Source organism: Marmota flaviventris, chromosome 17 (genome assembly GCF_047511675.1).
Source record: "Marmota flaviventris isolate mMarFla1 chromosome 17, mMarFla1.hap1, whole genome shotgun sequence".
NCBI lineage: Eukaryota > Metazoa > Chordata > Mammalia > Rodentia > Sciuridae > Marmota > Marmota flaviventris.
The window spans coordinates 64,401,929-64,429,192 of NC_092514.1; the positions used below are offsets into that span (position 1 = coordinate 64,401,929).

Consider the following 27,264-nt stretch of genomic DNA (forward strand, 5'->3'; position numbering starts at 1 on the left):
GTGTGCTAAGGATGGCCCTGGAGTCTTCCGCTGGGAAGTGAACGCTAAGCCGCCTGCTGATGGGTTTTAATGACTTTCAAGTCTGGGACTCAAACTGCCTCTGGCCCTGACCTTCATCGGAGCCACGTAGGCCCTTGGTCTGTGCAAGGCACAGCCCGCGATGAGCCCAGTGTGGTTCTCTCTGTGACTGCAGAGGCCCCAGAGGGCCTGGCGTGCTATAGGTGTTCTATTTGCGTGTGGCCTCTCAGAAGACGACATTTCACAGATCTGTGAAGAGTAAAGATCAAATTTATTTAATACAACATCCCGCAGGGTCCCTGCAGCTATGTCACTGAGGCAAACGGGGAAGGCCATCTTGGTTAGGTGTGCGTACTCCACAGTGCCAACGGCAGCAGCCCTGCGTCCATGCTCCCAAGACCCCCCTTGGAACCATTTTGAGACCTCAGAAGACCATTTTTTTTAAAGCAAGGAATAAATAAAAAAAAAATTAGTAAGAAAAATACACATTTCATTTTCCTATTAAAAAATACTATCTGCTGTAGGCTACCATCATCTCATCCTTTGGCCCTCAGCAGGGAGAAGAAAAGAGAGGATACAGAAAACCGCCCAGAACATCTGTGCCTGCCCCACCTCCGGGTTCTGCTGTGAGCGGTGCCTGTGTGAACTGGGCTTCAGGTTGGTGGTTCAAAGGAGGTGCTCCCAAGCCACGGTGTTCTCCCACTGTGGCGGGTGACGTCATAGAGGGGACAGTCAGAAGCTGTATGGCCAGCACTGTGCACTTCCAAAGAACAAGGGCTACCCAGAGCTACAGGCTTTTGAAGGACCACAGGAAAAGAAAGAAAAGAAGAAAACAAACTACCCTAAAACAAGCTGCCCCCAGACCAGGCCATTCACTAGAAGTAACTGACTGTAAAACAAAACCAGATTCAGTGTAGGAGGGTACATGGGAAAGGTTTTTTTAAATCTCTGCACAAGACAAAAGTATTCAAGTTTCGGAATATCCCAATGGCCTGTTTACCCTGAACTCCTTCTGCTCTTCCAAATTGCATGGATGCTCCAACTTGGAAGGAGGGTCACCTGGGCAATTAAACAGCCCCTCCTGACTTCTTCATGCCCAACGTTAACATAGCAGGGTGGACACAAGAACTGGTGGTTTGGCCGGAGGAATTGCTATGTTCAGTGGGAGCAGGGCAGGTCATAAATAAATGCGCAGAACTCTTGGAACACAGGATGCATCTGCTCCTCTTGGGGACATGGATGTCCTCTCGGGGATGAGCCCTTGTCTTCATGGTCCTAAGTCCCATCAAGGGAGCCTTCCGTTCTCTGTAGTGACAAGAAACAACACAAGCTATGGTCACACCCCTCAGGATTGAAGGTTGCCCTGGGAAGTAACTCGGTGGTAGATTGCTCCTGGGTTCAAACCCCAGTACCGCCCTGCCACAGATTCCATCCTGACTTTAAAAAGGAAAGAGATTCTGATATACTCTGATGAGCCTTTCAAGAATTAAGCTAATGAAATAAGCCAGGAAGAAAAGGGTAAATGTCAAATGATACCACTTGTACGATGTACAACAATGATCAAATTTACAAAGACAGAAGGTGGCATAGCGGTTGCCGGGGGCGAGGGCAGAAGCAATGAGGAGTTACTGTTTAATGGGTACAGAGTGTCAGTTGGGGGATGATGAGAAGTTCCGGGCATGGAGAAGGTGTTGGTGGCACAGCAATGTGAATGCAACTGATATAACTGATATATATATATTGCAATACTGGGGGTCAAATTAGTGCCTCATGCATGTGCTAGGCAAGTGCTCTGCCACTGAGCCACACATTTATTTTTCCAGTACTGGGGATTGAACCCAGGTGTGCTCTATCACTGAACTGCATTCCCAACCCCAATTTTCAATTTTGTTTTGAGACAGTCTTGCTAAATTGCCCAGACTGACCTTGAATCTGCAATCCTCCTGCCTCAGCCTCCCAAGTCCCTGGGATTACAGGTGGATGACACCATGTCTGGCTGAATTATATGTTTTTAAATATTAAAATGATAAATTTCAGGTTATTTATATTTTACCATAGTAAAAAGTTTTGTTTTCTTTCTTTCTTTTTTTTTAACTCCTCATGTCTTCTTCTAGTGTTCTTTAACTGACTCAAAGGTACTTGTGTCACTTTCTCGCCTACCACCAGCCTGGGCCCCTCTCTGACCCAGCACTTTTTCCTAAGCTGAAGATGCAAGAACCTACCCTCAGGAACTTTGTGTTCCATGAATTACTGATAAACAACACTACCATGAAATAGAAGGTAGAGAGGGCTTAACAAACTGCGGGAGGTCAGAGGCAAGAAGAGGGCCCTGATCTGGGAAATGGAGGAATCACAGACATGGAAAGAGGTTTGCAGGACAAAGGAGCAGAGCGTGCTGGGAGATGCTAGAGCAGAGCATACTGGGAGATGCTGGAGCAGAGCATGCTGGGAGATGCTGGAGCAGAGGGGCCCCGGCCTTCAGAGAAAGCAGGAACCATCTGAGTCCACTCTTCTGGAACCTTCATGGGCACTGGACACCCTGCTACAGGTGGAATTCAGGAAGCAGGAACAAGAGAAGATGTAGGGATTGCCCAGGCTTGGGAACTCCGTGGCCAGGCCAACCTACTTTCTGAGGGTGAGATGGGGTAGGGTCTCCGTTGTGTTCTGGCCTTGCTAGATCTACACCTTCTGGAACAGGATGCAGCACTGAGGGGCTGCAACTAGAAGGCCAAGCCTGGCTCCTCCTGTGCTAGGAGAATCTCAGGCAGGTGGGCCAGAAACGCTGTGTGGGCCCCAGGGGGCTGGAGGCTCACCAGTGCTGGCAGCTGCCCTACCATGTCCTCCACTCTGCCTGGAGGAGGGAGTAGGGTGCTGCTATTCAGTCTTTCTGCAGCCCTAGATCAAGTCCCTCCCCAAACACCTCCACTCTCCCTCTCTGGGGACAGATAGTGCCCAGGGCACTGCTGTAGGACCAAGGCCAGAGACGGAAAGGGCTGGGCCACAGTTGGCAGGGCCTCAGGATTTTGAAGTAAAGGTTAACATGCCCACACCCAAGGACTGGATTTGCTGTGCTTGAATCAGAGGCTGTCAGCCTCCCAAGTACAGCCGCAGAATCACTCTGCTTCCGGTCAGAACATGATATGGACCTCCTCAAGGGGCATTTTGCTTTTAACCTCCCCTGGGAATCTCTAATTTCTACTTCTAGAAAGTCCTCTGAACATTTCCCATATACTAAGACTGTGCTAGGTGCTCATTTAATCCTTGCAACAACTAGGCAAGGAGTTTTCATGTCCCCAGTTTATAGGCGAGGAAACAGAGGTCTGGGGGGATTAAGACATGGCTCTGCAGCTTGTCAGGGGGAAGTTAAGTTTGAATGTGAATCTCCAGTTCCTAAGTCAAAGCTTAGTTTCGGCTGAACCCTAGGCCTCGGATTAAGCAACTGCTACATTCCCTAAGTGTGGCGGGGCATTTCAGGGCCAAGTAAAGTAAATCCCCCAAGCACATTCACTATAGCCAAAGTGTTGGGTGGAAAGGGCTTTAAAGTGGATAACCAATGAGTTTCTATGGGGATTTGCACGGTTTCTCATTTAGACTCTAAGAAAATCCTAGAGCTGGACTTGGTGGGGCACACCTGTAATCCGAGCTACTCTGGAGGCTGAGGCAAGAGGATCAAAAATTTGAGGCTAGCCTCAGCAGCTTAGTGAGACTCTGTCTCAATATAAGACACAAAAGGGGCTGGGGATGTGGCTTAGGAGTAGAGTGCTTGGTTAGCATGCGTGAGGTTCTGGGTTTAATCCCCAGGACCCGCCATGTCCCTCAAAAAGAAAAAAAAAATTCGTAAGTGGTCATTATTATTGTTGCTGTCAGGCTGCTGCTGATCCTCTCCACTTTGTGGATGGGGAAACTCAAGTTTGGGGAGGACAGGGTCATCCCAAAGAGGGTTGAAGAGCTGGAGAACCCACTCTCCAGTCTCCTGAGCCCCGCTACTGGGCAAGTTTCCTTGCAGCTCAGCTTCCTGCAGGCCCCGGGAAGGAGAAAAGCGAGCTATTACTGACAAATGCCTTTTTTTTCTTTTTTTCTTTTTACCCCATAAGAAAACAGGTTCTCGTCAAGATCCCAAGACTCTTGCAGGTCCAGATTCTCCCCCTTCACTTAGGCACAGGGTGTTCTCTTGCACGTTATCTGTCTGCATTGGCCACAAACACAATTTATAAACAAGGCAAAAATGGCAGAGGAAAAATGAAGTCAGAATGTGCCATTGAAGCAAGTCAAACAATACCAAATTAGTCGCTGGCTAAGTGGCTGTCTCATTGTTAAGATATTTCCTCCAATATGTTTTCAGAAGCAACGGCCATTAAACAAGAGCGGAATGATCGCCAGGTTTGATTTCAGGAAGGAACTCCCCTCCCATTTCCCCGTGAGGCGATTCAATTAATTTTCTCTGGACCCGCTCGCTCGGGCTGATTATTAGGGAAACTATACCTGCTTTTTATAAACAAAATCCACTCGCTTAAAGATTCAAAATTCCATTCCCGCCAAATGCAGGGACAGGACCAGCCTGGGTGAGCTCTGGGGAGCCTCCCGGGGGCAGAATTCTGGGGGCCCACCGGGAAAGGGAAAGTTCTGTCTGAACTGGAGCTTGGAATCTTTGTCCAGAGAGACCCTTTGGATGGAAGCAAAGTAAATATGTTGATCCTGCAGGGTGTCTATCCTCATGGGCAGCAGCCCTGCCCTGGGTGGACATAGCTCTGTCTATCTCAGCAGAGAACACAGTTTTATCAGGATCCCACACTGGCCAGGGAGCAAAGATCCCACTCTCTTGAGGCCTTGATCACTAGGACAGTGGCTTTACTTCCACAGGGAGTCTTGGGTTGCGGGCAGCACTGGCTGGGAGCCTGGAGACCTGGCCCTGGGGGATGCTGGGCAAGTGATCCACCAATGCACACCTCAGGTTTTCATCATCTATAAACAAGGCTCCCTGCTTCTCTGGGGCCACAGTCTCTGATTTCAGGAGTCTGGCTGGGTGGAGGCTAGAGAAAAACTTCCATTTCATTCCTCTCTTCCTTAAATTGATAGCTTTCTTCCACAACAAGAATGTCAGTGGCTTCCTGTCTGTCAAAGGCATAATACGCTCTGTTTTACAAGAATTCAGACTTGGGCAAAACAAAGGAAGCCGGGGGCCCTCTGGAAGGGCTAGCAGAAACCTTGCTGGAAGTTCTTCCCAGGCTGAAAGAAGCAGTTTATGAGGCAAATTCCTCATTTCTTAAGAGAATAGCTGCCTGGTTAACTCTTGTTTTGCTGGGTAGCTTGCAGAAAGGTTGAGAGTGGGAAGACAGTAGGAGACAGGCCTCGATACAGTTTGAACTGGGTCTCTGTGTCTTTCTTTAAAAAAAAAAAATAGCTGACTAGGGTGGCATAAACCTAAAATCCTAGCTCCTCGGGAGGCTGAGGCAGGAGGATTGCAAGTTTGAGGCTGGCCTGGGCAATTCAGTGAGCCTCTGTCTCAAAATAAAAAGTAAAAAGGGCTGGGGATATAGCACAGTAATAGAGAGACCTTGGGTTCAATTCCCAGTGCCAAAAAGGAAGGGGGAAAAAAAAAGCAATAGGTACCCTAGATTCCCAGACTTATTAGAGGATTTCCAGGGTCCCTTTTCATATGTGGGTTGAGATGTGATGATGGAAATAGTGGAAGAAAATATTCAAAATCCAAATTGGCCCAGCTAATCAGAGGAGCCCAGGGTTCCTAGTCTAAAATATTATGGGGTGGGAGGGGGATTAGGGGAAAGCAGGCCCGGGAGGGTCAGGAGAGATTTCTCCACTCCACAGAGAACTTTTTAAAATGAGGTATATGAAATGTGTACTTACAGAATATCTGTTTTCCATGAAATCTACAAAACAAAGGGTAACAGGTCAGTAAGTAATTCAAAGAGACACTGGGGCTTCCCGCCAGATCTCAGGGGCTAGAACAGGTTGGGGAAAGAGGGTGGGGACAATGATACAGAAGGGGACACCAGGCCATATTCTGACTCTGTGCTCCGGTTTACAGCTCCTTTACCCTGAGACCTTCAAGCTCCCTAAGGTATACAAGTTATATAAGATGTATAAGTTATAACTTATATAAGATATATAAATCACAAGACACCTCTTTTTTTAACATTTTAAATAGTTTTTTTTTTTAAATTTAGTAACACTCTTTTTTTTTTTTAAGGGAAATATTGTAAACGAGAAAGGAGAAAGTAGAAAATAAAAATGATCTCAGATCTCATTCTCTGAATCCCACTGACACTTTTTCCCTGTCATTTTTTGCTATTAGTAGGCATTTTTTTGGGGGGGGCGTGCAGTTACAATTATATGAAATTTTATATCCTATCTTTTTTTTATGTAATGTGCTTTCTACATATTTTCTGGTAACTTCGTAAACATGATTGTTAGAGTAGCTACGTCACAATCGTTAAGTGGACGTGCTACTGTTTACTTGATGATTTCCTTACTTTAAAAAGTTAGGTTCTTCCCAGGTTTTTGCTGTTTGAAGTTATACTGTCAGCATCTTCTTTGGGAGTAAAGATATTTCAGGCTATTTGTCTGCCTATTCCCAAGAGTGGGATCAACTGAGCAGGAGTATATATGTGGCCAAGGCTCTTGGCATATATATAGCCAAACTATCTGGAGGGCAGGGCAGGCCCTTCCACTTTCCCTGGAGAGTCACGTCTCAGTTCCTAGGAGGTCCATTGTCTTCTTCCAGGAAGGCATGCTGTGGCTGGTTGGCCATGCCAGGCCACCATCGTGCAAACAGCCCCAACCAAATGTCAGGAAGAGGAGAGCGGGGGTGAGAGAAGCCAAAGATGACAGAAAGCTCTGCAAGGAGGGAGAGGGGTCACTGCCTGCATTGGCTAGAGGTGGCTTTCACTCTCAGAGACAAGGGATTATTTGCCGCTTTGAGTAGGACGAGGCCCTCACTTGTACCAGGGACTGTGTCATGAGCCATCCATGGGCTGTATGTGGACTATGTTGCTCATCGTAGCCTAATGAGGGGATAAGTCTGTCATTGGGAACGTCCCGTGGCACCCCCACAGGGACAGACCACCTGATGCAGGTGAACTTCCCCCTCAAGTTCTGCCAGAGATCCCACACAGCACCTGAGATGGGTGTGACCTGCCAAGATGTCAATCAACCTGCTGACTGCAAGACCCCATGAAGCCAGACTGCCCTTGAAACCTTATCCCTGCCTTTGACGTCCCCCTTAAATAAACCACCCGAGCCATCTTTCCTTTGTCTAGTTCCAGCTCCCATGTGGACGAGATCTCTCGGGGGCTTTGCTTTTGTAAATATATTTCTGACTATTTGTGTTTTGCTCTTCACTAATTATTTGAGACTTTAAGGTTTAGGGTGGCTTGCACCTTCCTGAGCAGGAAGATGCTGGCCGTTGCCCTCACTAATCCTGAATGGTCAGTGGCTTACGTGTTGGGATGGATTTTCCAGAAAGCCCACTGTGGACAGACTTGAGGGCAGAGTCACTTTGGGAACCTCTTCAGCTGCCTGGGGAAGGGCTCCAAGTTTAAACCCAGTTCGTTCTAGATCTTGGGCTATCTCAGGGACCCATCTGTCACGGCAGGAACCACAGCCCATCTGTTTCTCTAATTTAAAAATAGCCTGTTTCTGCAAGTTCCCCCCAGCCCCGTCATCTCACACTCAAGTTGTACCCTCCCTTCTAGAAGGGACAGGGCCAGAAGTTCCTAAGGGGCCCCTCTTCTGTCCTACCTAGGCTAGAAGATGGCACAATAGCCAAGGGTTGAGCCTAGTGTCACCTCTGCACATTGAGCCAGGTTGCAGGCAGCACTTCCCAGCCCAATTCTGACTGGGAGGACCCAAACCAGCCCATGCACTGGCTCTGCCACAGTCCCAACCAGACACAAGGGAGAAAGCGCATCAAGGCCGTGCTTCCTAAAACAATTTGAGTGTGGAACACTAAAAATTCAAATATGCTAATAATACGATGAAACACCAAGTCCATGTCCACTTGTAGTTTTTGGTAATAGAACCAACATAAAAATAGAATTTGATGGTAGCATTTTGTTGTTGTTGTTGTTTTGGAGCTAGGTAGTCTACTAAGGAGCTACATCCCCAGACCTTTTTATTTTTTATTCTGAGACAGGGTTGCCTCAAAACTTTAGATCCTCCTGCCTCAGCCCCCTGAGTAGCTGGGATTCCAGGTGTCGCCCCATGCCCTGCAGCATCCATATTTTTCACAGGTACCTTTTTTTTTTAATCATCTTGCATGCTGAAGGAGGAAACAATCTGGGGGGCAGGTTGGCAGTGCCTCCTGACCTGGCTGGCCTGGGGCCTTGCAGGATGGGTGGGGACTGACTCTCAAGTGTTCTTCTCTCCCTCCACGGGGGACTTGGCCCAGAGGCCTCCTTTTCTTTGGTTCTTTCCTGATGACCATTTCCTGTTGTGGCTGTACCTTGCTGTAGGCCCCAGCCCTATCTGTTGAGTCAGACGGGGTCCCCTCCTCATCTGAGGAGCAGCTTGCTCAGCCGTCCACGGCTCACTCTGTGCCAGAAACTCAGACATCCATGATGTTTTTAAGGGAGCAGATACTCCTGGTCCTCACCACGTCCCCTGCCACCCAGTGTGCCAAGGGTAGCTTTTCTGAGAACAGCCACAACAGGAAATGACCCCCCTAGGGTGGCCAACACGAATGCAGCAGGAGCACAGTGAGTTTGGCTCCTGAGAAGCAGAACTTAATTCAGATCTGAGGGGAAACTCGGGCTTAGGCGAAACTATCTATGGGGTCTTATAGTCAAATTGTGCATTAAGGATTAGAATCAGCTGCAAGGGACCCACGGACAAACTCTTAGAAGGGATGATCCCCCAGGCAGCTTCAACATGTTCAGGGGGATGGGTTGGGGGTGACCAAGGCAAAGACGAATTACCCCTACTTCCAGAAGCCAGGACCTTGAGACTCCCTGAATGTTATGATTGGAAGGAATTTAAGATCATTGGTTTGACCACTACTTCATTCAACGGGTATAAACATTGCGTTTGGCCGAATTCACAGAGACGGAGGGCAGAATGGGCATTGGCAGGAGCCAGGATCATTGGTTCTTGGGCATTGAGGTACATCTGAGAGACATGAAGAGGGTTAGAAAAAGTGATGGCTGCCCAACAATGTGACTGGACTTCGTGCCACTGAACTGCACATTTGAAAATAGCAGGTGTTGTGCATATTTTAGAACATTTTCAGAAAGAAAGAAAGCTAAGCTTAGAGCTGAAGCCAAGATTGCAAAGACCAGGTGTTTCCCACAGGCTGTGAGCACCCCATGAGGATTCCTGCCTCCTTGGTTGTCCCCAAAGTCTCTCCAGGCCATGCCCTGGGGCTCCTTGGAGGCAGGCTGCCCATGCCCTTTTGCTTATCTAGGGGAGTGGTTTTCCTTTGTATCACTCAGGGGACAAGGGGGCATAAGAGTAAGAACCACGCCCTATGAGCCATTTCCCAAAATAGCCAGGGCTGAAGTACTGCCAGTTAGAAGATGGTGCAGAGGAGAGGAAGGAATGTGACCTCAGGCCCTGCTCTGCACCCACCAGGCCCATTGATCCATCTGCCCGGCCACCCACCCCGGGCTCTGTGTTTTGGGAGTCAGCCCCTGCCACACACACAAATTGTTTCTGGGTTTTTCCTGCCAGTCAACCCTGAGTGATTGTGCCAGGGTTCCTGGAGAGCAAGAAAGACCCTTGGCCTCCAACAAGAAGCAGCACCTGTGTGGCACAATCAGGATGGAGGAGCAGAGGGTCTCCCACAGACTAGCTTGCAGAATGATTCTCAAACTAAGTTCTCCAAACCAACAGCACCAGTCACGGGCAAAAACTGTTTTGAAAAATGCAAATTCTCCAACCCACTAAGTCAGAAATTCAGCAGCAGGGGCCGGGGTGGGTTGCCAAACAAGCTGTGCTTCAACAAATCTTGAGAACCGTGGATCCAGAGCATAACCCTTCTGCCTCTTTTCCCAGAGAAGGCGACTGAGCCCTTGAGAGGGTCCATGACCTGCCCAGGGTCACCCAGGCCACACAAGGATATTATTCTTAATTTCTAAAGTAGACAGAGTTGGATTCTCTAATGAAGCTGGTACTGGAAACCAAAGCAAGGAAGATGGCCAGTGAGAAGCATGTATCCAGTTGGTTTGGCAACACAGAGAAGAAATGGGAAGAATTGGAAGAGTACCACCACGGGCCGGGATCCACTGGGTTCAATCCCTGCTGTGTCACTGGCGGTGGGACAAGGACACATTACTTAACTGTTAGGCCCACCCCCCCCATCTGTAGAGCAGGAACGATAATCAGGCCCCATCAACTCTAGGCTTGAGGAGGAAATGAGGGTTCCGAGGTCTCACGCACAGGGGTGCTCAATAAATGTTGCCTATCACTACGAAAGGCGAAAGGAATGCTCCAAACCTGAAGGGAATTGGGGTACAGAGAGAAAATTAAAATGAAACAGAAGAGAGAGGCAGAGATGGAGTCGTACCAGGAGCAAGGAGCTGCTGAAGAATTTGAAGAATGATAAAGATTTGGAGGGGCCACGAGAACGGGTTGTTCTTCATAAGCTTCTGGGGGAAGCGTAAGTAAAGGAATGTTAAGGATGAGTGTGGGAGGAGCCCAACGTGGGTGGAATATCAGTGACTGAAGGATCTGGCCCCCTGGATGATCATCTGGCTTCCCCGAGGCAGACAGGGACCCTGTTTGGGGGTGGGGAGTAGAGAAAAGGGGATTACAGAGTAGATAGTTTCACTAAGGGAGTCCTGGAGAACTGAGGAAAGACATCCTCAAACCTGTCCTTTAGCAAATCAATAAGAGGAAAAGGAACGAAAAAGAATCAGATGTGGCCTGTGGTCTTTTCTCCTTGAGCAATGGCCAAAGGGGAATACTCAAAGACAGGAAACCCCTTGGACCCGAGCCTTCTGGGAGAGGTTGGGGGCACAGGTTAGGCAGCTGCAGGCCCCAAGGACTACAGCCCAAGTAAGACTCAGGGCTCTCTCTACCCTCAGCCCCTGGGCAGGTTACAGACTGCCAGGTTAGAGAACAGGCTGCAGAGGACCCAGCCCTCACTGCCCTGCTTCTCCCCAGGCCTGGAAGTCTAGAGACTAGTCCTGTTCTGGGCAAGGTACTGCATTCTGTAGGGCCTGCACTCTGTTGCTGAGTTCCTCCAGCAACTTTGGCAATTTTAAAGTAAAATTGAATGATGCTCACCATATGAGGGGGTCACACACTGACTGCTTGGAATAATGAATGCCACAGCCCCAGATCCCATTTCACCCCGTTTTCTCACTCAATACCACCGCTGTTCAGAAGTGGAAGAATCTGAGTCTCTGGGGGCTGAGACTTCTTGATGGAAGTCACACACCTGGTAAGTGACAGTACCAGGACAGGGGCTCCCTGTCTCCTCCCCACCTGGAGTCCCTACAAGAGCTGGTTCTTACAATGCCCGTGTTTCCAGCCTGAGAAGTCAGTTTGCAACAGCCCAGGACTGAGTAATCTAGAACCAGCCGTGGGACCCCACGAGGACCTGCTGGAACAGCTGGCTGCCTTAGGAGATCAGAAGAGGACACTTCAAAATAGGCCCCTTTGGCTTATTTTGAGCTAGAGGTAAATGAACATCGACATCGACATCAAAAGGAGTCTCTTCAGGGCTTCCTTATTTGATTAGAAGTAGTAACTTCTGAGACTGGGGGATTTCCTCCCAGGGACATTTCAGGGCCATGAAGATGGAGAGTTGGTGCCAAGATGAACCTACACCAGCAAATCTTACTCCATTAATTTCTCCCAGATATTTACCTTTCCATTTGCTCCCCTTGGAAGCCTCAAGCCCCTCATCCTTTGTTTTGTCACTGCTTTATACATTTATTGTTCTTTGTTAAGATGCTATATAGACCCCAAGTTCTAACCACTCCTTTTGACTCCTGGAAGGGCTGGTTCTTAGAGACTTGCTTGTTGTGTGACCTTGAACAAATATCTTAACCTCTCTATGCTTCAGTATCCTCATCTGCAAAATGGGATTTGTTGTGAGGGTGGAAAGATATGATGGAATAGGCCACTTAGTACATGGAGTAAGTGCTCAAATATGAGCTTTTGAAATAACTGAAGCAACTGAAATTGAATACTTCAGCATTGACCCAAGAAAGTGAGCAATCCCCAAAGACATTAGGAAACTGATGAGGCATTTTACACAATTGACCAGTGGGTTCAACCTTAAACCCTACCTCTGACTTTTCTGTTCCACTGAACAAAAATAGAAAACAACCCAAAGGCATCAACAGGGCTGGGGATGTAACTCAATGGTACAGCTTTTATTTCTGAATTTATATTTTGCTAGCTCTAAATATGTTTAAATAGGCACTTGAACCAAAAATTCCCCAGCAAAGGTTTTCAAAAAGTGTTAAGTCCCACAAGTGGCTAAGTTCCTGCTCTATTCATGAATATACTTTTTATTTTAAACAAAGATGCATTAAAGAGTAATCACTCTGAGATAAAAAGTAGGCTCATCAGGTCATTGAATAGTTCCTTTAAAGACAGTGTTTCTTGCCAGGTGCTGTGGCCCATGCCTATAATCCCAGCAGCTTGGGAGATTGAGGAAGGAGGATCACAAGTTCAAAGCCAGCCTCAGCAACTTAGTGAGACTCTGTCTTTAAATAAAATATAAAAGGGGCTGGGGCTATGGCTCAGTGGTTAAGAACCCCTGGGTTCAGTCCTAGTAAAGGAAGGAAGGAAGGAAGGAAGGAAGGAAAAGAGAGAGAGAGAAAGGGGGGAGAGGGAGAGAGAGAGAGAGAGAGAGAGAGAGAGAGAGAGAGAGAGAGAGAGAGAGGGAGAGAGAGAGAGAGAGAGAGAGAGAAAGCGAGCTTCTCAAATGTGGGCAGCATCAGAAACCCCTGAGAGCTTGAGTTCAGATTCCGGAGAATCTGATTCAGTGGATGTGGGTCTGACCGAGATTGCTGCTGCTGCTGCTGCTGGTTCATGAACCACTCTGAGTAGCACTTTTTACAGGTGTTCTTCAGCTGTTAAGGACTCCATTTCAAAGAATTCACTTACATAAATGTCTACTGTACAAAGCAAGAGATTCAGAGGTAGATGTTTATACCTTTTGTACCTCTATGGTCCCCTCCCCCGCCCAGTGCTGGGGACTGAATCCAGGGCCTGTACAGGCTGGGCAAATGCTCTACCATCGAGTTACATCCCCAGGCCTGTTTGTGTCTTTGGGCTGCTGACTTCCTTTCAGAATTTAAAGTACTCTTTGTGGATTCCATTTCACCAGAATTGAATACAATAATTCAATAAAAACACAATTTTGGGGTGCTTCCCCAGCTTCCCCGATTTCAACTGTGTTCTTCAGAGAGAAGCGGGTAGTGAGGGGGCTGACTTAAGGCTGGGCACAAAAGAAAGGAAGTGGAAGCAGATCCATAAGCCCACCCCAGCCCCGGAGCCGCCACTAGAGCATCTTCAAAGCACAGCTCTTGATTCTGCCTAAGGCCTTGGGTAGCCCTGGCCCCCAGTCCCATGAGGGAGCAAGGGAGGCTCACTGGCCTCACCAGGGTATGTAGGCTGTGCAGCATGGCCTCTCTAGGGTCAGTAAGCGCTTGCTGACAACAGACACAGCAAAAGCAGCAGTGGGTGGAGGGGAGAAAGAAACCCTGGTGCAAGAGGTGACGCCCTTTGTACCTTCTTTGCTTCCTCTTTCCCCTCCCCACTCCCAAGGCCCCATCTGTGACTCCAGCCCCCACCCACACACCGAGGAGAAACCAGGGGCCCCTCACTCACTGGGGTTGGCTTTCCGGATCTCACTGTACACCGTCTCTGTCCCCTTTGTTCCCAGAGCTGAAAAAGGGACCAGGCACAAGTCAGTAGCTGCCTCTGGATCCCAGGCCAGTCCACGGCTATACCATCCCCCACCCCAGCAGTGCCCACAGCCAAGCATTGAGACTTTGTCATTCCTCGACTTCTGAAGGTTCCAGCCTAACCAGGGTCACTCTTGGGCTGAAGTAGGAGGTCAACAGGCCATTGTGGGGCAGGGCCACCTGTGCAGAGGAACCTTGAGCCTGAGGGGCCAATGGGAGGGGATCCACACAGGCCTGCGCCCCAGCTCAGCAGCCCATCCCCCTTTCCCTGAAGCCGCAACTCTGTGCCAGCTGCTCTGCCCCATCCCCACAGAGCCCAGAGCAGAACCAGGTCCTGAGTTCTGGGGTGGAGACTGGCATTTTTGGTGACTATGAGAATTAGCTGGGACCAAAGACCGCCTACAGTTCTAGGTGACTAGGTGGCTGCTTTCAGTGCCAGCACCTGGGCCCCCGCAGTCTCGCTGACGGGCCTGGGGTGGGCCCTGGCACTGGTGTTAGTAGGAGTCCCCAGGGGATTCTAATGTGCAACTGGGGCTGAGATCCTCTGGGTTAGATCCTTTCAGAATAGAGGACAAGATGACCAACCTGGGTGTGGAGCAAACCAGACAGGTACAGAGAAACACGTACACGCACCCCATGTCCACACGCACTCATACTCTGTGTGTAGACACACATGGTTGCACCCTTAAGCAGGCACACACAAACTGTGTACATACAGGCATGCACACCATGTGTATACACTCACTCACCATATCCACACCCAGGCACACCCAGGAACCCTGAGGAAACAGGATGGAACTGGCCACTTCCCTAGCTCCTCTTTGCTCAAAAAACCAGGAAGTCTCATTGTAGAAAGGAGGCCCCCAGGCAGAGTAAGCTGCTTCTTGCCATCACAGTGTCGTGGGGAAATTTCTCTCCTAAGGGCACACCAGGGTCTATAACTGCATTGCGATACCTCTACGCCCCATGCTCCAGGGACAGCCTTCTCCCGTCCTTACCCCACTCACATCCAAGCTGACACTGTCCTTCCTCTCTGTCCTTTCCTCCAAGACTCTGGCCCAGCTTTGCCCCTGTATTCCTGTATGCACCTCACACACCCTCACACATCCCTTTGCTCATATCCTAGTCAGCTACCTGGGCCCCTGTGCTCCCACTACACTTTGGGGACATTTACTTATAGCACATTGACTCTGTTCCCATTGACTCCTCTGGTAGGCCCTGAGCTCCTCCAGGCCAGTGGCTGAGGTCCTGAGTACTTTCCATTCCCAGGCCTCGCACAGTCACCTGGGGGCACCTGTCATAGTTTGATATGACAGTGCAAGTGCCAGCCAATATCCTGCAGATGTCTCTACCTCAGAACCCCTGAGCTTCAGGCAGGTCTTGGCATAATCAGCCCTGTCTCTCAGGTTTTCCCAACTATCAGCTAGAGAACATGCTGCCAGAGGAATCTGGGCTTCTTTGGGGATGGGTTAGGACTGAAATCTCTTTCACTGGACACTGAGTACTTATGGTTCCTGAGCGAAGGACTGTATGCCAGGGGAAAGTCTGGAGATGGCCCAGTCCCCACAGTCAAAGTTGAGGCATATGGGGTGACAAAAGCCTTGTTGAAGACTTCAGAGTGATTCCCCTCAGGCAGAGGTTGGAGCTCGGTGGAGTGGCAGAGGTACCAGGCTTCTCACTGCAGGATGCCTGCTTCAGGAGAACTCAGGAGGCACAGCAGAGATGCCCACACAACACTCCACTCTAGTTTGGTGATATAGGGGGAAGTTCTAGGAGCCCCAAATCTGTTAGCCAATTCTCCACATCCCCAAGGGACCCTCTGTTCAATGTCAGGCCCGGGGAAGTCACCCATTCAACATAACCCTAGGCGCTCTGTGTGCCCTGCACTGTGGAGGGAGGAAAGCGGGTCAGATCTGATCTCAGCTTTCAGAAGTTCCAGGATGTGGAGCAGGCAGGTGGGCACAGGGTGCTCATAGCCTAACGCTGTGATAAATGCCACAGGGTGCTGTGCATGGGGGTCACTGCCAGCTCACCTCTGACCCGGATCCACGGTGGAGTTAGGGGAGAAGGGCACAGCGAGGGGTAGAGTTGGTGGCCAAGCCGGGGAGCTTGGACACCCTGAGAACTCCACTGTCCTGGGGCACAAAGACATGGCCAGGAGACTTCTCTGATCATCCTGGGGACACACTTTGTGGACCTGAGTTACTGTACTTGACTCCCTCCCCGTCACCTCATAGCTCAGGGCAGCAGGGCCATTTCTATTTCTAGGCAGAGCTGCACCCCGGCCTCTACTGCCGCCTGCCTACCTGGTTCTGCCCAGCTCAGCAAAGGGTGGGGTGCAGCTGATCGCTGACTCCCCTCCTCTTGCAGCCCCGTGGCAGCAGCTGCCTGCTAATGACTAAACCAGGTTAGCAGGGTGTTTGTCTCTGCTGTCAGCAATGTTTCCGGAGAGGGCTTTATTTTGGCTTCTGTTTTTCTATGTTAACGGAGGCAGAGAAGGCTCAACGTCATGGGGTTTTCCCAGCAGTCGGCCCCAGAGCAAACAGGCAGCAAACCAGGATTTAACGAGTTCCTTCCCGCCCCTCCTCCACCCCCTGTGACCACTTGGTCAGCGGCCAGCAAGGATTAGAGCTGGACAAGGTCCCCATCCCCTCCTCTATAGTTGGAGGAGGGGAGGCCTGAAGAAAGGGGGACTGAATTGGCCAAGACCAGGTCAAGTTCACTCACCATTTGCCTTGAACCCACAAAGCCCTCGCCTAGTAATGCCCACTCCCACCTATGGGAAGGCAGGGGCTGACCCTGGAGGCTCAGGCCTGGCATCCCCACTACACCTTAGCCTCAAGGAGAGGCTGGGACAAGAGAACTCAATTTGAGTCCTCTGGAATCTCCCCATTGCCACCCAAGTGACCCTCGCGCCAGCTCTACACAGGGCCCACACTATGCATGTGGCACGTTTGTGCAAGTTTGGAAAGGCAACAAGTTGGTTTGGCTGCAACCTGTAGCCGCACCACTTGGCAGGGAACACCCAAGGCAATCACCTGCCTCACCCTATCATGGAAATCTCCATAGCCGTTCCCCAAGGAATGGCAAAAGGACATTTTCCAAGGGCAGAACATGGCTTCCTTTTTCCTTTCAGCTTCCTTACACCCAAAGCCTCCCAGGCACCCTGGGGCCCTCATAGTCCCACGCACCTTGGCCCAGTAAGCTGTGAAGCAGAGGCAGGGCCTGGCCCTCCATGGGAGGATCTGAAGCCTGGTGCCCCGGGTGGCAGGGGAGCATCACTGTAACTCCCTCTCCCCTGTCCTCTGGCTTCACTGCCGACTGGAGCACTCAGTGGAGTGTGGAGGGTCACGAACCAAGAGGAGAGCAGTGTTTTTCCACTTATGTTCAAAATCTTTGAGCAGCGCTGCCCTCTTGTTATCCATTCCCTTTCCTTCCGAGTCTGACATCCTCTTAAGAGGAAGTAAGCTGTCACTCACGGGGCCAAGCCCAGGATGCAGAGCAATGGAGCTGGCGCACCAAGCTCAGGGTGTTGGGGCGTCTTCCACAGTCCCACCCTTCCCAGCCCAAGTGGGGTCCCTCCTGAGCACCAGACCCTGTGCTCTCTCCTCCTGGGTATCTCTTGGGCATGTCAAACTCCACCAGCTGAATCAGATGTGGCTAGGAGCTTGTTCCTCCCAACCTCGGCCATCACAACCGTGCCTGCAACTGCTCCATCCAGGAACATGCAGTGATTCTAGTCTCTCCTGTCCTGGTCACTAAATTGTCATCACATGCTATGATCTATCTCCAAAATATATCTAGAGTCCATTCATTGCCAACATTTTGGTCCCACCCTAGGCTCCACGCCTGCCCCACTTTCTATGTTGGCCATGAGGATCTTCCAGAAGGACAGTGGAACCTGACACTTCCCTGCCTAAAGCTTCCAAAGGCTCCTTAATCCTTTTAGAATAAGATGCAAAGAAAACCCCAGAGGTCCTGCATGCATCCAGCCCCAACTCCATCCTCCCCAGCTTCATTCACCTCATCTGTCCTGTCTATCTGTCCCTCTCTGCAGACACACAGGCCTCCTTACAGATCTTAAAGGAGCCAAGCTCTGCATTACCACACACTGCCCTGCCTATTTCCTGGGTCCCCAACCCTCCTTCTTTGGAGGATCACCTTCTTTGCCTCTCTCAGGACCCAGCTTAAATGTCAGCCCTCAAAGAGTGTCCCCTTTTACGCCTTCTCTGCACCCGGTTTTGCTCTTTTCCAGCACTTAGGACTGTCTGATAGGATCTGTTGCTTTGCTTCCCTGTTTTCCTGGCTGCCCCTGAGGAGACCCTCCCTGAGGAGGAGGCTGGCTGTGTCTTTCCTTCTTGCACAGAGCTGGGCCCTCGTGGGTCTCATCTCTGCTCAATAAGTGAATCACTTTACAAGAAAACAAAAAAGAGGAGGTAATCAAGGCTGCGGTGTCCCTCCCTCCTCTTGGGTCCATTTGGGACTTGGAAGTGGGATACTTGTCATTGGTGCAGACTGAGCAATCCACAGCTCCAAGGACTAGTCTGATGGAACACCATGGGAAAGGGGCCCAGAGTACAGCACGTAGCACAGGGACTGCATGGGACAGCTTTCTCAGAAATGTTCTGTGCACACACCCATTGGCATGGTGCCCAAACCATGCTAAACAAGAAAGTTAAGAAGGACTCCAGAACTCCTCCCAGAGCAAGAGATGGCTTCAGGACGTGGCCAAGACCACATGGCTCTGGTTAATGACAGGCAGACCCAGCCTGGAAAACTGCCCAGGCTCGCCTGGCCGAGAACAGCCTGGCTGTAGCCTGAGCAGGAAGGGAGACGGATGGCAAGGGTCCTAAGGAGCACCCCAGCAGGGCCGGAAGGTTCTTGATGGCTGTTTCCTTGAGCATGCAAGAACCTTGAGGGAGCTGAGGAGGGGGAGGACTAGGAGAAGCATGGTTTTTGATTGGTGCCAAAAGAAACTAAGATTGATGTTCTGGCATTTGCTGTGGACCGGCCCACTTTCCGTCAGTCTCCCAGCACTGAACCAGAGATGGGGACTTCCAGGTGGCCTGCCCAAGACAGAATACCATGCACATTTTCACTTCATTGGCACATTACTTTTATTTAAGCTGAGGCATAAATCCAATGCCACCATTCCCACGGGATGGGATTCTGTGCTTTCAAAAGCGACCCTCTAAAGAGCAAATCCCATACCTTAACACGTGCAATGATTGACACATGTTCAGTCTGCATAGGCCACTTTTTAGGAACATACTGCTTGTGGGCAAGGGGTCACTTCTGGGAGGAACTGAACACCTCAAAGTGAGGCTGCTCTCAAGGTCCCTTCCAGAGGAACAACTTGCTCGGCCCTCAGTCATCTCCTGGCACATGCATAGTGAACCCTCAACATGTGTTACCATTATTCATAGCTTCATAACTAACAGTTATTGAAATTTTACAGCTCCTGCCTTAGGCACATCCTGTAGATCTGCTGACCACCTCCCTTCAGAGAGACGCTTCTCAATAGGCACAGCACCCCCAATGTGGTGCCTATATCCAAATCAAGAGCAAAGCATGGGCTTGGCTCACTGGGGGGGTGGGGCTTACCTTGATGGGGCTCCACTGGGGACACTTCCACCTCTGTGTACTCCACGTCTGAGCTCAGAGAATCTGTTCAAAGGAACCACAGCACCCTGTTTAGACAGCATCTCCCTTGGGGGTATCGGGCTACCTTAGAGATTTTTATCCCAATTATTAAAGTCTTCTGAATGTGGAGGGGAGCGGCTAGATGCAGGTGGAGCTCCATTCTAAGTGGACAAGAAACCTCAGACTAGGAAGGCAGGAGGAGCCCGCCACTGGCCTGGGACTCCCTGTTCACTTGGATGTGGATGGATCCTGCGGCAGAGGTCCAGGTGAGTGGACTTATAACAGGTCAGAGGATACAGAAAATAGCTCAAGATCAGCCATGACAATGAACTCCCATTCAGGCTCCCTCCAAACACCTGACCCTTCCATGCTGCGATGCTTTCTATGCCATCCCCAGCATGCAGGAAAGGACCTTGGGAGCAGGCTCAGCAGCCCCAAGATGCTTTGAGTGTCTGAGGCAGACAAGGTAATGAAATCTCTCCGGGTGCTGCCAGAAATCTGGGAAATTGGTGTGTTTTCAACTCAGAATATTTTTATTATGTTTTTTTTAAGGCTTAAAGAATCAGGAATTCTCACCAGCAACTACACAATGATGCTGTAGTCAAGGATACTTTACAAAAACAGGGCTTTACAGAATTCTTTTATATCTTTAGGAGTTTTAACTCCCATGATTGCAGCCTAGAGGGAAAGGAACTTGATGAAAGATGATTTAGTCTGACTCCACTGAGTTTTAGGCAGAAGCACACTATCTATTGTTGATCATCTTGAAAAATCTCCAAGTTGTCCAGGCATTGTAGACAATTGTAATCCCAGAAACTTGGGAGGCTGAGGCAGGAGGATCACAAGTTCAAGGACAAAGTTGCCTCAGCAACTCACTAAGACCCTGTCTTAAAATAAAATTAAATAAACAAACAAATAAATAAATAGACAAACAAACAAACAAATAGCTGGGGATGTAACTCAGTGGTAAAAGCCACCCGTGGGTTCAATCCCCAGCATAAAAAAAAAAAAAAAAAAAGAATATCCAAGTCAACTACCCAAGAGGAAGGACATCCTGCTTCCTTATTTGATAGTTCCCTCTGAATCTGGACATTGCTTTTTAGATATGACCCACTCACCCTTAAGTTGGTTATCACTAAGGATATTAGGTAGCATCTTTAAAGGAAGCACTTAATCATCTCCATCTTACACACCAGTTAGTCACAGAGTCATCACGAGGTCTGGGAGGTTATCTAGTCACCTTCAAGTTTTAGTTTTCTTTTCCTGTGGGTCTTTTTTTTTTTTTTTCCCCTTAGGGAGGAGTTACTGACTCAGGGGCATTCAACCACTGAGCCACATCCCCAGCCCTATTTTGTATTTTATTGAGGGACAGGGTCTCATTGAGTTGCTTGGCACCTTGCTTTTGCTGAGGCTGGCTTTGAACTCTCGATCCTCCTGCCTCAGCTTCCCGAGCCACTGGGATTACAGGTATGCACCACGGTGCCCAGCTACCTATGGGTTGTTTTTTTTTTTTTTTTTATGTGAAAGTTTCTAATAAAACTCTTAGATAATTACCTTTATTTTCATTTAGTGGTTTCATTGCATGATTTCCAACATCATCGCCATAACCTAATTAAAAAATAACCATTAGTTAGGATGAGTGATAATGGAAATTCTCATTTTCTATAATTTTAAAAAAATTCAATTCCACTCACATAGTCAAGCATGACTTCTTTAGTGGTGTAAGTGACTAAGAGTCATGTCTCTGGGTCTCCTCCTTGGTTTCCCTGTGGGCCCCAAGACCTGCTAGGTGGTCTTCTCCTAACACCAGTGGAACCCCTACCATCAAAGGGTGAGAGGCACGGGTGGGGGAGGGGCACTTTAGTTGGGAATTCAGAATTGTTCAATGTGAGCAAATAGCTTGATTTCTAGACTATTCTCTTTCTTGAAGGGAACCAGTCAGTAATGACAAACATGAAGGAGACTGGTTAAGTAACCCTCTCTGGTTGGAGATTGGATTGATATCACCTTAGTGGGTATAGATTAAAAAACAAATAAACAAACAAAAACCTTTGGGGGTAGGGGTACAGCTCAGTGGTGGAGTGCTTGCCTAGCATGCATGAGGCACTGGGTTCAATTCTCAGCACCACATGTAAATAAATAAAAGGTTCATCAACAACTAAAAAAAATATTTTAAAAAGATAATTCTTACAAATGTTATAAATACTATTCTTGAAGAACACATGATTTTCTATCATGTATTTGAACTAATTGATATTATGATTATTAAAATCATAAAATCCATGCAGAGACAAGAGAATAAGAACAAGAGAATAAGAACAAGAGAACAGAGACAAGAGAATGTAAGAAATGGAGTATTTCCTACATTTTGAAAAGTTAGAAGAAAATCCTATATTTTAATATAACTATATCAACATAAAGCACTGCTGTATTTAGTGGCAATGATACAATATACCAACAGAGCCCCCCTTATACCAAAAAGGTATTATTTTCTCTATAACAGTAGATTACTTTGTTCAAAATATTCAGTACATTTTTTGAAAACAGTTTCTCTGGTTCTTTTTTCTTTTTTCCAGTACTAGGGATTGAACCCAGGGCCTTGTGCACGCTAGGCAAGCACTCTACCACTGACCACATCTTCCCCCACCACTGTTGTTCAAATTTTATTTTGAGATAGGGTCTCACTAAGTTGCCCAGGCTGGCCTCAGCCTCCTGAGTCACTGGGATTTCAGGCCTGTGCCTCCACACCTGACTTCTTTTGCTTTCCTTTTTTTCTGTAGTGCCGAGGATGGAACCCAGAGCCCCGCCCATGCTAAGTGAGCATCTCTCACTGAGCTACACCACCAGCCCCCTACTCAGTTCTTTTTATTTTATTTTATATTGAGACAGGGTCTTGCTAAGTTGCCTAGGGCCTCGTTAAATTGCTCAGGTTGGTCTTGAACTTGCTATCCTCCCTTCAACCTCTCGATTCGCTAGGATGTACAGGCATGCACCACCCTACCTGGGCCCCTGCTCAATTCTTAAAACATATCTCTCGAGTAAATTATCTCCCTGTAAAATATATATCTTAGGAACACCTTATTTTGGGCTGGGGCTGTGGCTCAGTGGTAGAGCACTTGCCTAGCATGCATGAGGCACTGGGTTCAATCCTCAGCATCACATAAAAATAAACAAATAAAATAAAGGCATTCTGTCCATCTACAACTACAAAAAAAGAAAGAAAGAAAAGAAATACCTTATTTTGTGAGACATTGTTACAGAATTGAAAGAAATACCTTATTTTGTGAGACATTGTTACAGAATTGGAAAAGAACATAGGCATTCTATTTCCAAAACTGCTGATAAAGAAAGAGAATTGTTCCAAAAATGATTTGGGACAGGACTTTTGTGGGACATAATTATAGCCCAATGGGGGTTGCTAAATTGCTTGGGCAACTTTTTCACAGATGTAACAGGATTAAGAACTGCTGGGATTGTCCACCCACACTGTTGCGTAGACCTGTAAGCTTGGGATAAAACTCAAACAAGTATCTTGTGCTTGTGGCAATTCCACCTGAGAAGAGGTTTTATCCAGGCTCTAATCTTCTCTCTGGTCCCTGCCTTATACATGCAGGCTGTTTCTCATGGGTAGTATTCAAAGTATCTGAAGGCTACAAGGCATTAGCGTTTTCTCCAGGTTTCATTCAACAGGAAGTTTAGAAGGTGGTGAAAATAGAATAAAATGTTCTGTCTTCTTTCCTTTAAAGTTTTTGTTTTGCTTATTAGCTCACCGTCTAATGCCTGATTAGATAAGTACCCCTGCTGGAAGCCAGGGTTTCCCTTCTAACTCTAACCCCACCCACTTTAGTTGGTAAAACTCTTTGGCAACTGAAGGAAACCAGGACTTTACCATAATGGCTGTTGGCTTCGATATTGGGGTCCAACACCTTCTCATTGTTGGAGTTCAGAAGTGGTACTGCTGGCCTTAAAATGAAAGTTGAAAAGGAGGAAAAAAAATAACAAAACATAGAATTATTTTTAAATATAATGAAATACAGTCTAAACATAATATATTATATATAAATAAATATATCATTCATATATATATATATATATATATATATATATATACACACACACACATATATTTTCCCCCCTCTCTAACCCCAAATTAACAAAATCGATAAAGGAAGATCATGAGAAAGTAGAAGGAGCTTTCCAAAGGAAAGAAAGCTTCACTCTTCCATTTGGAAAACTAACAAGTTCTTCAGCTCTAAAATGATTGACTGAATTTTTTACTGTTAAACTAAGAGACAGGGCCAAAGAGTTCTTTATCTGGTGCCCTTAGTTTCATGAATGCACTCCTGTGCTGGTTTCTCTCCATAACACAGCAATAATTTCTATAGCCTTGGATTTTGGTTTTCAAGAATGATAAAGGTAAAATAATATTTTTAAAAGGCCAATTCTATTTTGCCAAGTAAATAAAAATTTAAATGCTCCTCTATTACCATTATAATTAGGTATGGAAAAGAGGATTTCACAAATATTAGTCTAAGAAGGACATGATCTCAGAATAAGACCATTCTCTCCCATGGAAGGACAGATGGCAGTCTTCTACAAAGACACACACACACACACACACACACACACACACACACAAACTCTTCCTTTTTCTGATTTTGCCAAGAACCACTGAAAACTTCCTAATGACCAGATTCTCCCTACAGAAAAGTCCACCCATGCCCACAAAAACAGCTGCGCCCTCTTACAAGGACACTGACCTGGACATCTCCACGGGCATCTGCTTGGCTTTAAAAAAGGAAAGAGAAAAACCAAAGTCAGGGTAAGGTGCCTGTATCCACAGCAGACAGTAATAGTCAATTCAGTGACATTTGACTTGCATACCCATTTAAAAAAGAGAGAGAAAATAAAGTTAAGAATATTCACATTTTTCAGAGAAATAGAGAAGAGAAAGAAGGAGTTGTTCTCCTGGTCAAAGAGATTTCACATCACTTCCCAGATAAACCACATTGTGACTCTCTGAGCCAGATGTGATTTTTGCTTGTGAGATGTGATGGAGATGGAGGCAATGGTACAGGGGGGCAGATCAATCAGATAACTGGGCAGCTGTTTCTTTGGTTCAAGACAATCTCAAAAAGTAAAGGCTAAATCAATCCCTGTGTTTTTAATTCCAAGCTGGCCGAAGACCAAGGCCAGCGGCAGACTTGGGAATGGTTTGTTTGGGAGCCTGTCTCTTCCCAGGGAATTATAGTTTTCCTGCCTGAGAAAAAACACACGGCCCCTGCTCATCCCAGCGGCCCCTGCTCATCCCAGGCACCAGCACCAGAGTCTCCCCCAAAAAACCCAACCTTACCCTATGAAAAAAGTTCTTTGCAGAAATCATTGATTCTGTGCCTTTTTCCTTGAGTCTGGGCTAGCTAACCTGAGTCCTGAGTGCCAACAGGTGTTCCTGGCTCCCCACCCATGCTTGGCCCCTAAGCACAGGGTAGAAATCATTGCGCAACTGGCAGTTGCTTTCAGTGCATGTGTGTCCTTGACACTCTACCAGTTAGAGAACTGGAAGTGGCCAAACCCCACAGAAACAGCTTCTCTGACCACATGAAGATGCAACTTCCCTCCACGTTCCCTCGTTCCCTCGTTGGCCTGCCCAAGGAGGAAAGCAGCCCCTTTCATTTTGCCTAGCTACATCCAGGGGCGGAAGAAGCCCCACACCCACCAAGGCTAGATCTTTGGTTGTCAAGGTAACACCCCAAGGAGAAAAACCAGGTGCACCTCCCCAGCTCCCTCTAGGGCACTATACATCAGAGCTGCTTTCTCAGCCAGGACAACCTGTCATAATGGAAGGAGGAAATGTGCTCACCCTTGGCTTTCCTCAGAAAATAGCATTTGGCCCCAACTATCAAGGTGGCGATGATCACTCCAATGACGACAACTGCAATGAGTCCTTTCTTCCATGGGGCAAGAAAGACTGGAAATGGGGGGGGAAAAGAAAGAAAGACATCGGTTCTTCCTGGGTCAGCAGGAAATGATATCAGGTTAAATCATCAAATGGAGACTGATTCTTACAATCCTTATAACTGGTATCTTTCCTTAGCATCTACCTCTGGGGGATGCCGAACTCATAGTTGGTGGGGAACTTGCTGCTTCTGCTATAATCCAAAGCCAGCTATGATCTTCAAGGAGGGATCAAACTGAGTGTGCTGGGGTAGACCCCATTTTGGGGTGTCTCATCAGCTCTCCTCCTGCTTTAGGAAACCACCCTCACCCCTATAGGTGGACTCCCCAGCCATGTCCATTCTGCATGACCCCATCCCCTTGGCCACAGGGATCCCGTGGGCAAATATTTGACCCAAAGTGAGTTATTTAGAGTCTTTTTGCCAAGAATTTGGAATTGGGACTTCATGAAATACTCCTGATTTCTTATAACACCCAACTCCTCTTTTTTACCCAAGTTAATTTGAATGGGTTTCTGTCACTTATAGACACAGAGCTTGAGGAAGTTGGTCTCTTGACCCTCAGTCACCTGAGCTGACCTCCCACCCACTCCCTCTTACAAGGGGTATGATTTGTGTCCTTGCCCCTTCGAGCCCACGCGTACCCGCTGTTGAGATCCCGACTCACCTCTGACTGCCAGGGTGTTGCTTTGGGGGCTGCTTCGCTGTGGGCTGGCTCTGTTGGAAGCCGTGCAGTAGTACTGTCCCTCTTGCTCCTTGCTAACCTTTGTCTTGCGCCAGTATGCATTGGTTTCATTTGTGACTATTTGATAGAAGGGTTTGTCCTCCATTTCTTTGTAAAACTTATATGTGATCGGACCGGTCCCTTCAGCCACTGTGCATAGAAGCACAATCTCCTCCCCAGACTCCACCTCCTGACTTGCCAGGATAGAAAGCCTGACTTCATTCACCGGGGCTGGAAAGCAGGAAAAGGGTTAGGACTGAGTAAAGAAGGGGGACAGAGAAGGAACCTAAAGTGACCACAGCGATGGCCAGCCTCCCTCCCAGGCTGTGACTTGGACTTGGCTTGTGCTTTTCATTTAAGTTGCTCCTCTCATCCCACCTTTTTCATGGTCCTGTCCCTGATTAGCCTAGAAGGGCAGTAATGGACACCTCCTGTCCTCACTAATTGATTAAACGTAAGATACTAGGGGACACCTCCATTCACTTACCAATTTGCGCATTATTGACTAGTCAGCTCAACTATCAAGCTAACTTGTATGTTCTATTGGGTGTGTGTGTGTGTGTGTGTGTGTGTGCTGCAAGATGAAAAGACTGGAGATGGACAGTGGTGATAGCTAGCCAACAATGGGAATGTGCTTCATGCCACCAAACTCCACGCTAAAAAATGGCTAAGAGGGTAAATTCACATTGTGCATATTTTATCACAACTTAAAAAACAAAAGCAAAGGATGAAGCAGGTCATAAAGTGGTTGGGAAACTCCCAGTTAAGACTCCAAAGACACCCCCAGGTAAGCACGAAAAGCACCCATGAATCAATTTCAGCTTTCAGGGGTAGGAAACCAAGATGGCAGCACCACCACCCATCAGCTCTTTGCTCTGAGCCTTAGTTGCTGCGTCGTAAAACAAGAATACCACTCCTACTACTCTCTGGTGATTGTGGGTCTTAAATAGAATAATTCACTACAATACTTCACACAGGGTTAGATGTATGGTCAGAGCTCAGTAAATGTTAGCCACTAATATTGACCCCAATTAACCAATGAATT

The 27,264-nt window shown here is 47.9% G+C and overlaps 1 protein-coding gene across 7 annotated transcripts in view; it reads right to left on the minus strand.

The window, feature by feature from the left end:
* Positions 1–270: 270 nt before the first annotated feature.
* The window catches only part of Pecam1 (platelet and endothelial cell adhesion molecule 1), a 73,543-nt gene continuing 46,549 nt past the window's right edge, over positions 271–27,264 (minus strand). For 3 of the 7 annotated variants that reach the window (XM_071603921.1, XM_071603924.1, XM_071603923.1), the window contains 9 exons: positions 26,163–26,450; positions 25,402–25,509; positions 24,302–24,329; positions 23,431–23,504; positions 21,096–21,149; positions 19,503–19,565; positions 13,822–13,878; positions 5,884–5,906; positions 1,330–4,204 (listed from right to left, as the gene is read on the minus strand). In XM_071603921.1, coding sequence (XP_071460022.1) covers positions 4,127–4,204; positions 5,884–5,906; positions 13,822–13,878; positions 19,503–19,565; positions 21,096–21,149; positions 23,431–23,504; positions 24,302–24,329; positions 25,402–25,509; positions 26,163–26,450 — 773 coding nt within the window. In that variant the 3' untranslated portion in view covers positions 1,330–4,126. The other 4 variants (XM_027946284.3, XM_027946287.2, XM_027946285.2 and 1 more) reach the window with 4 other exon arrangements.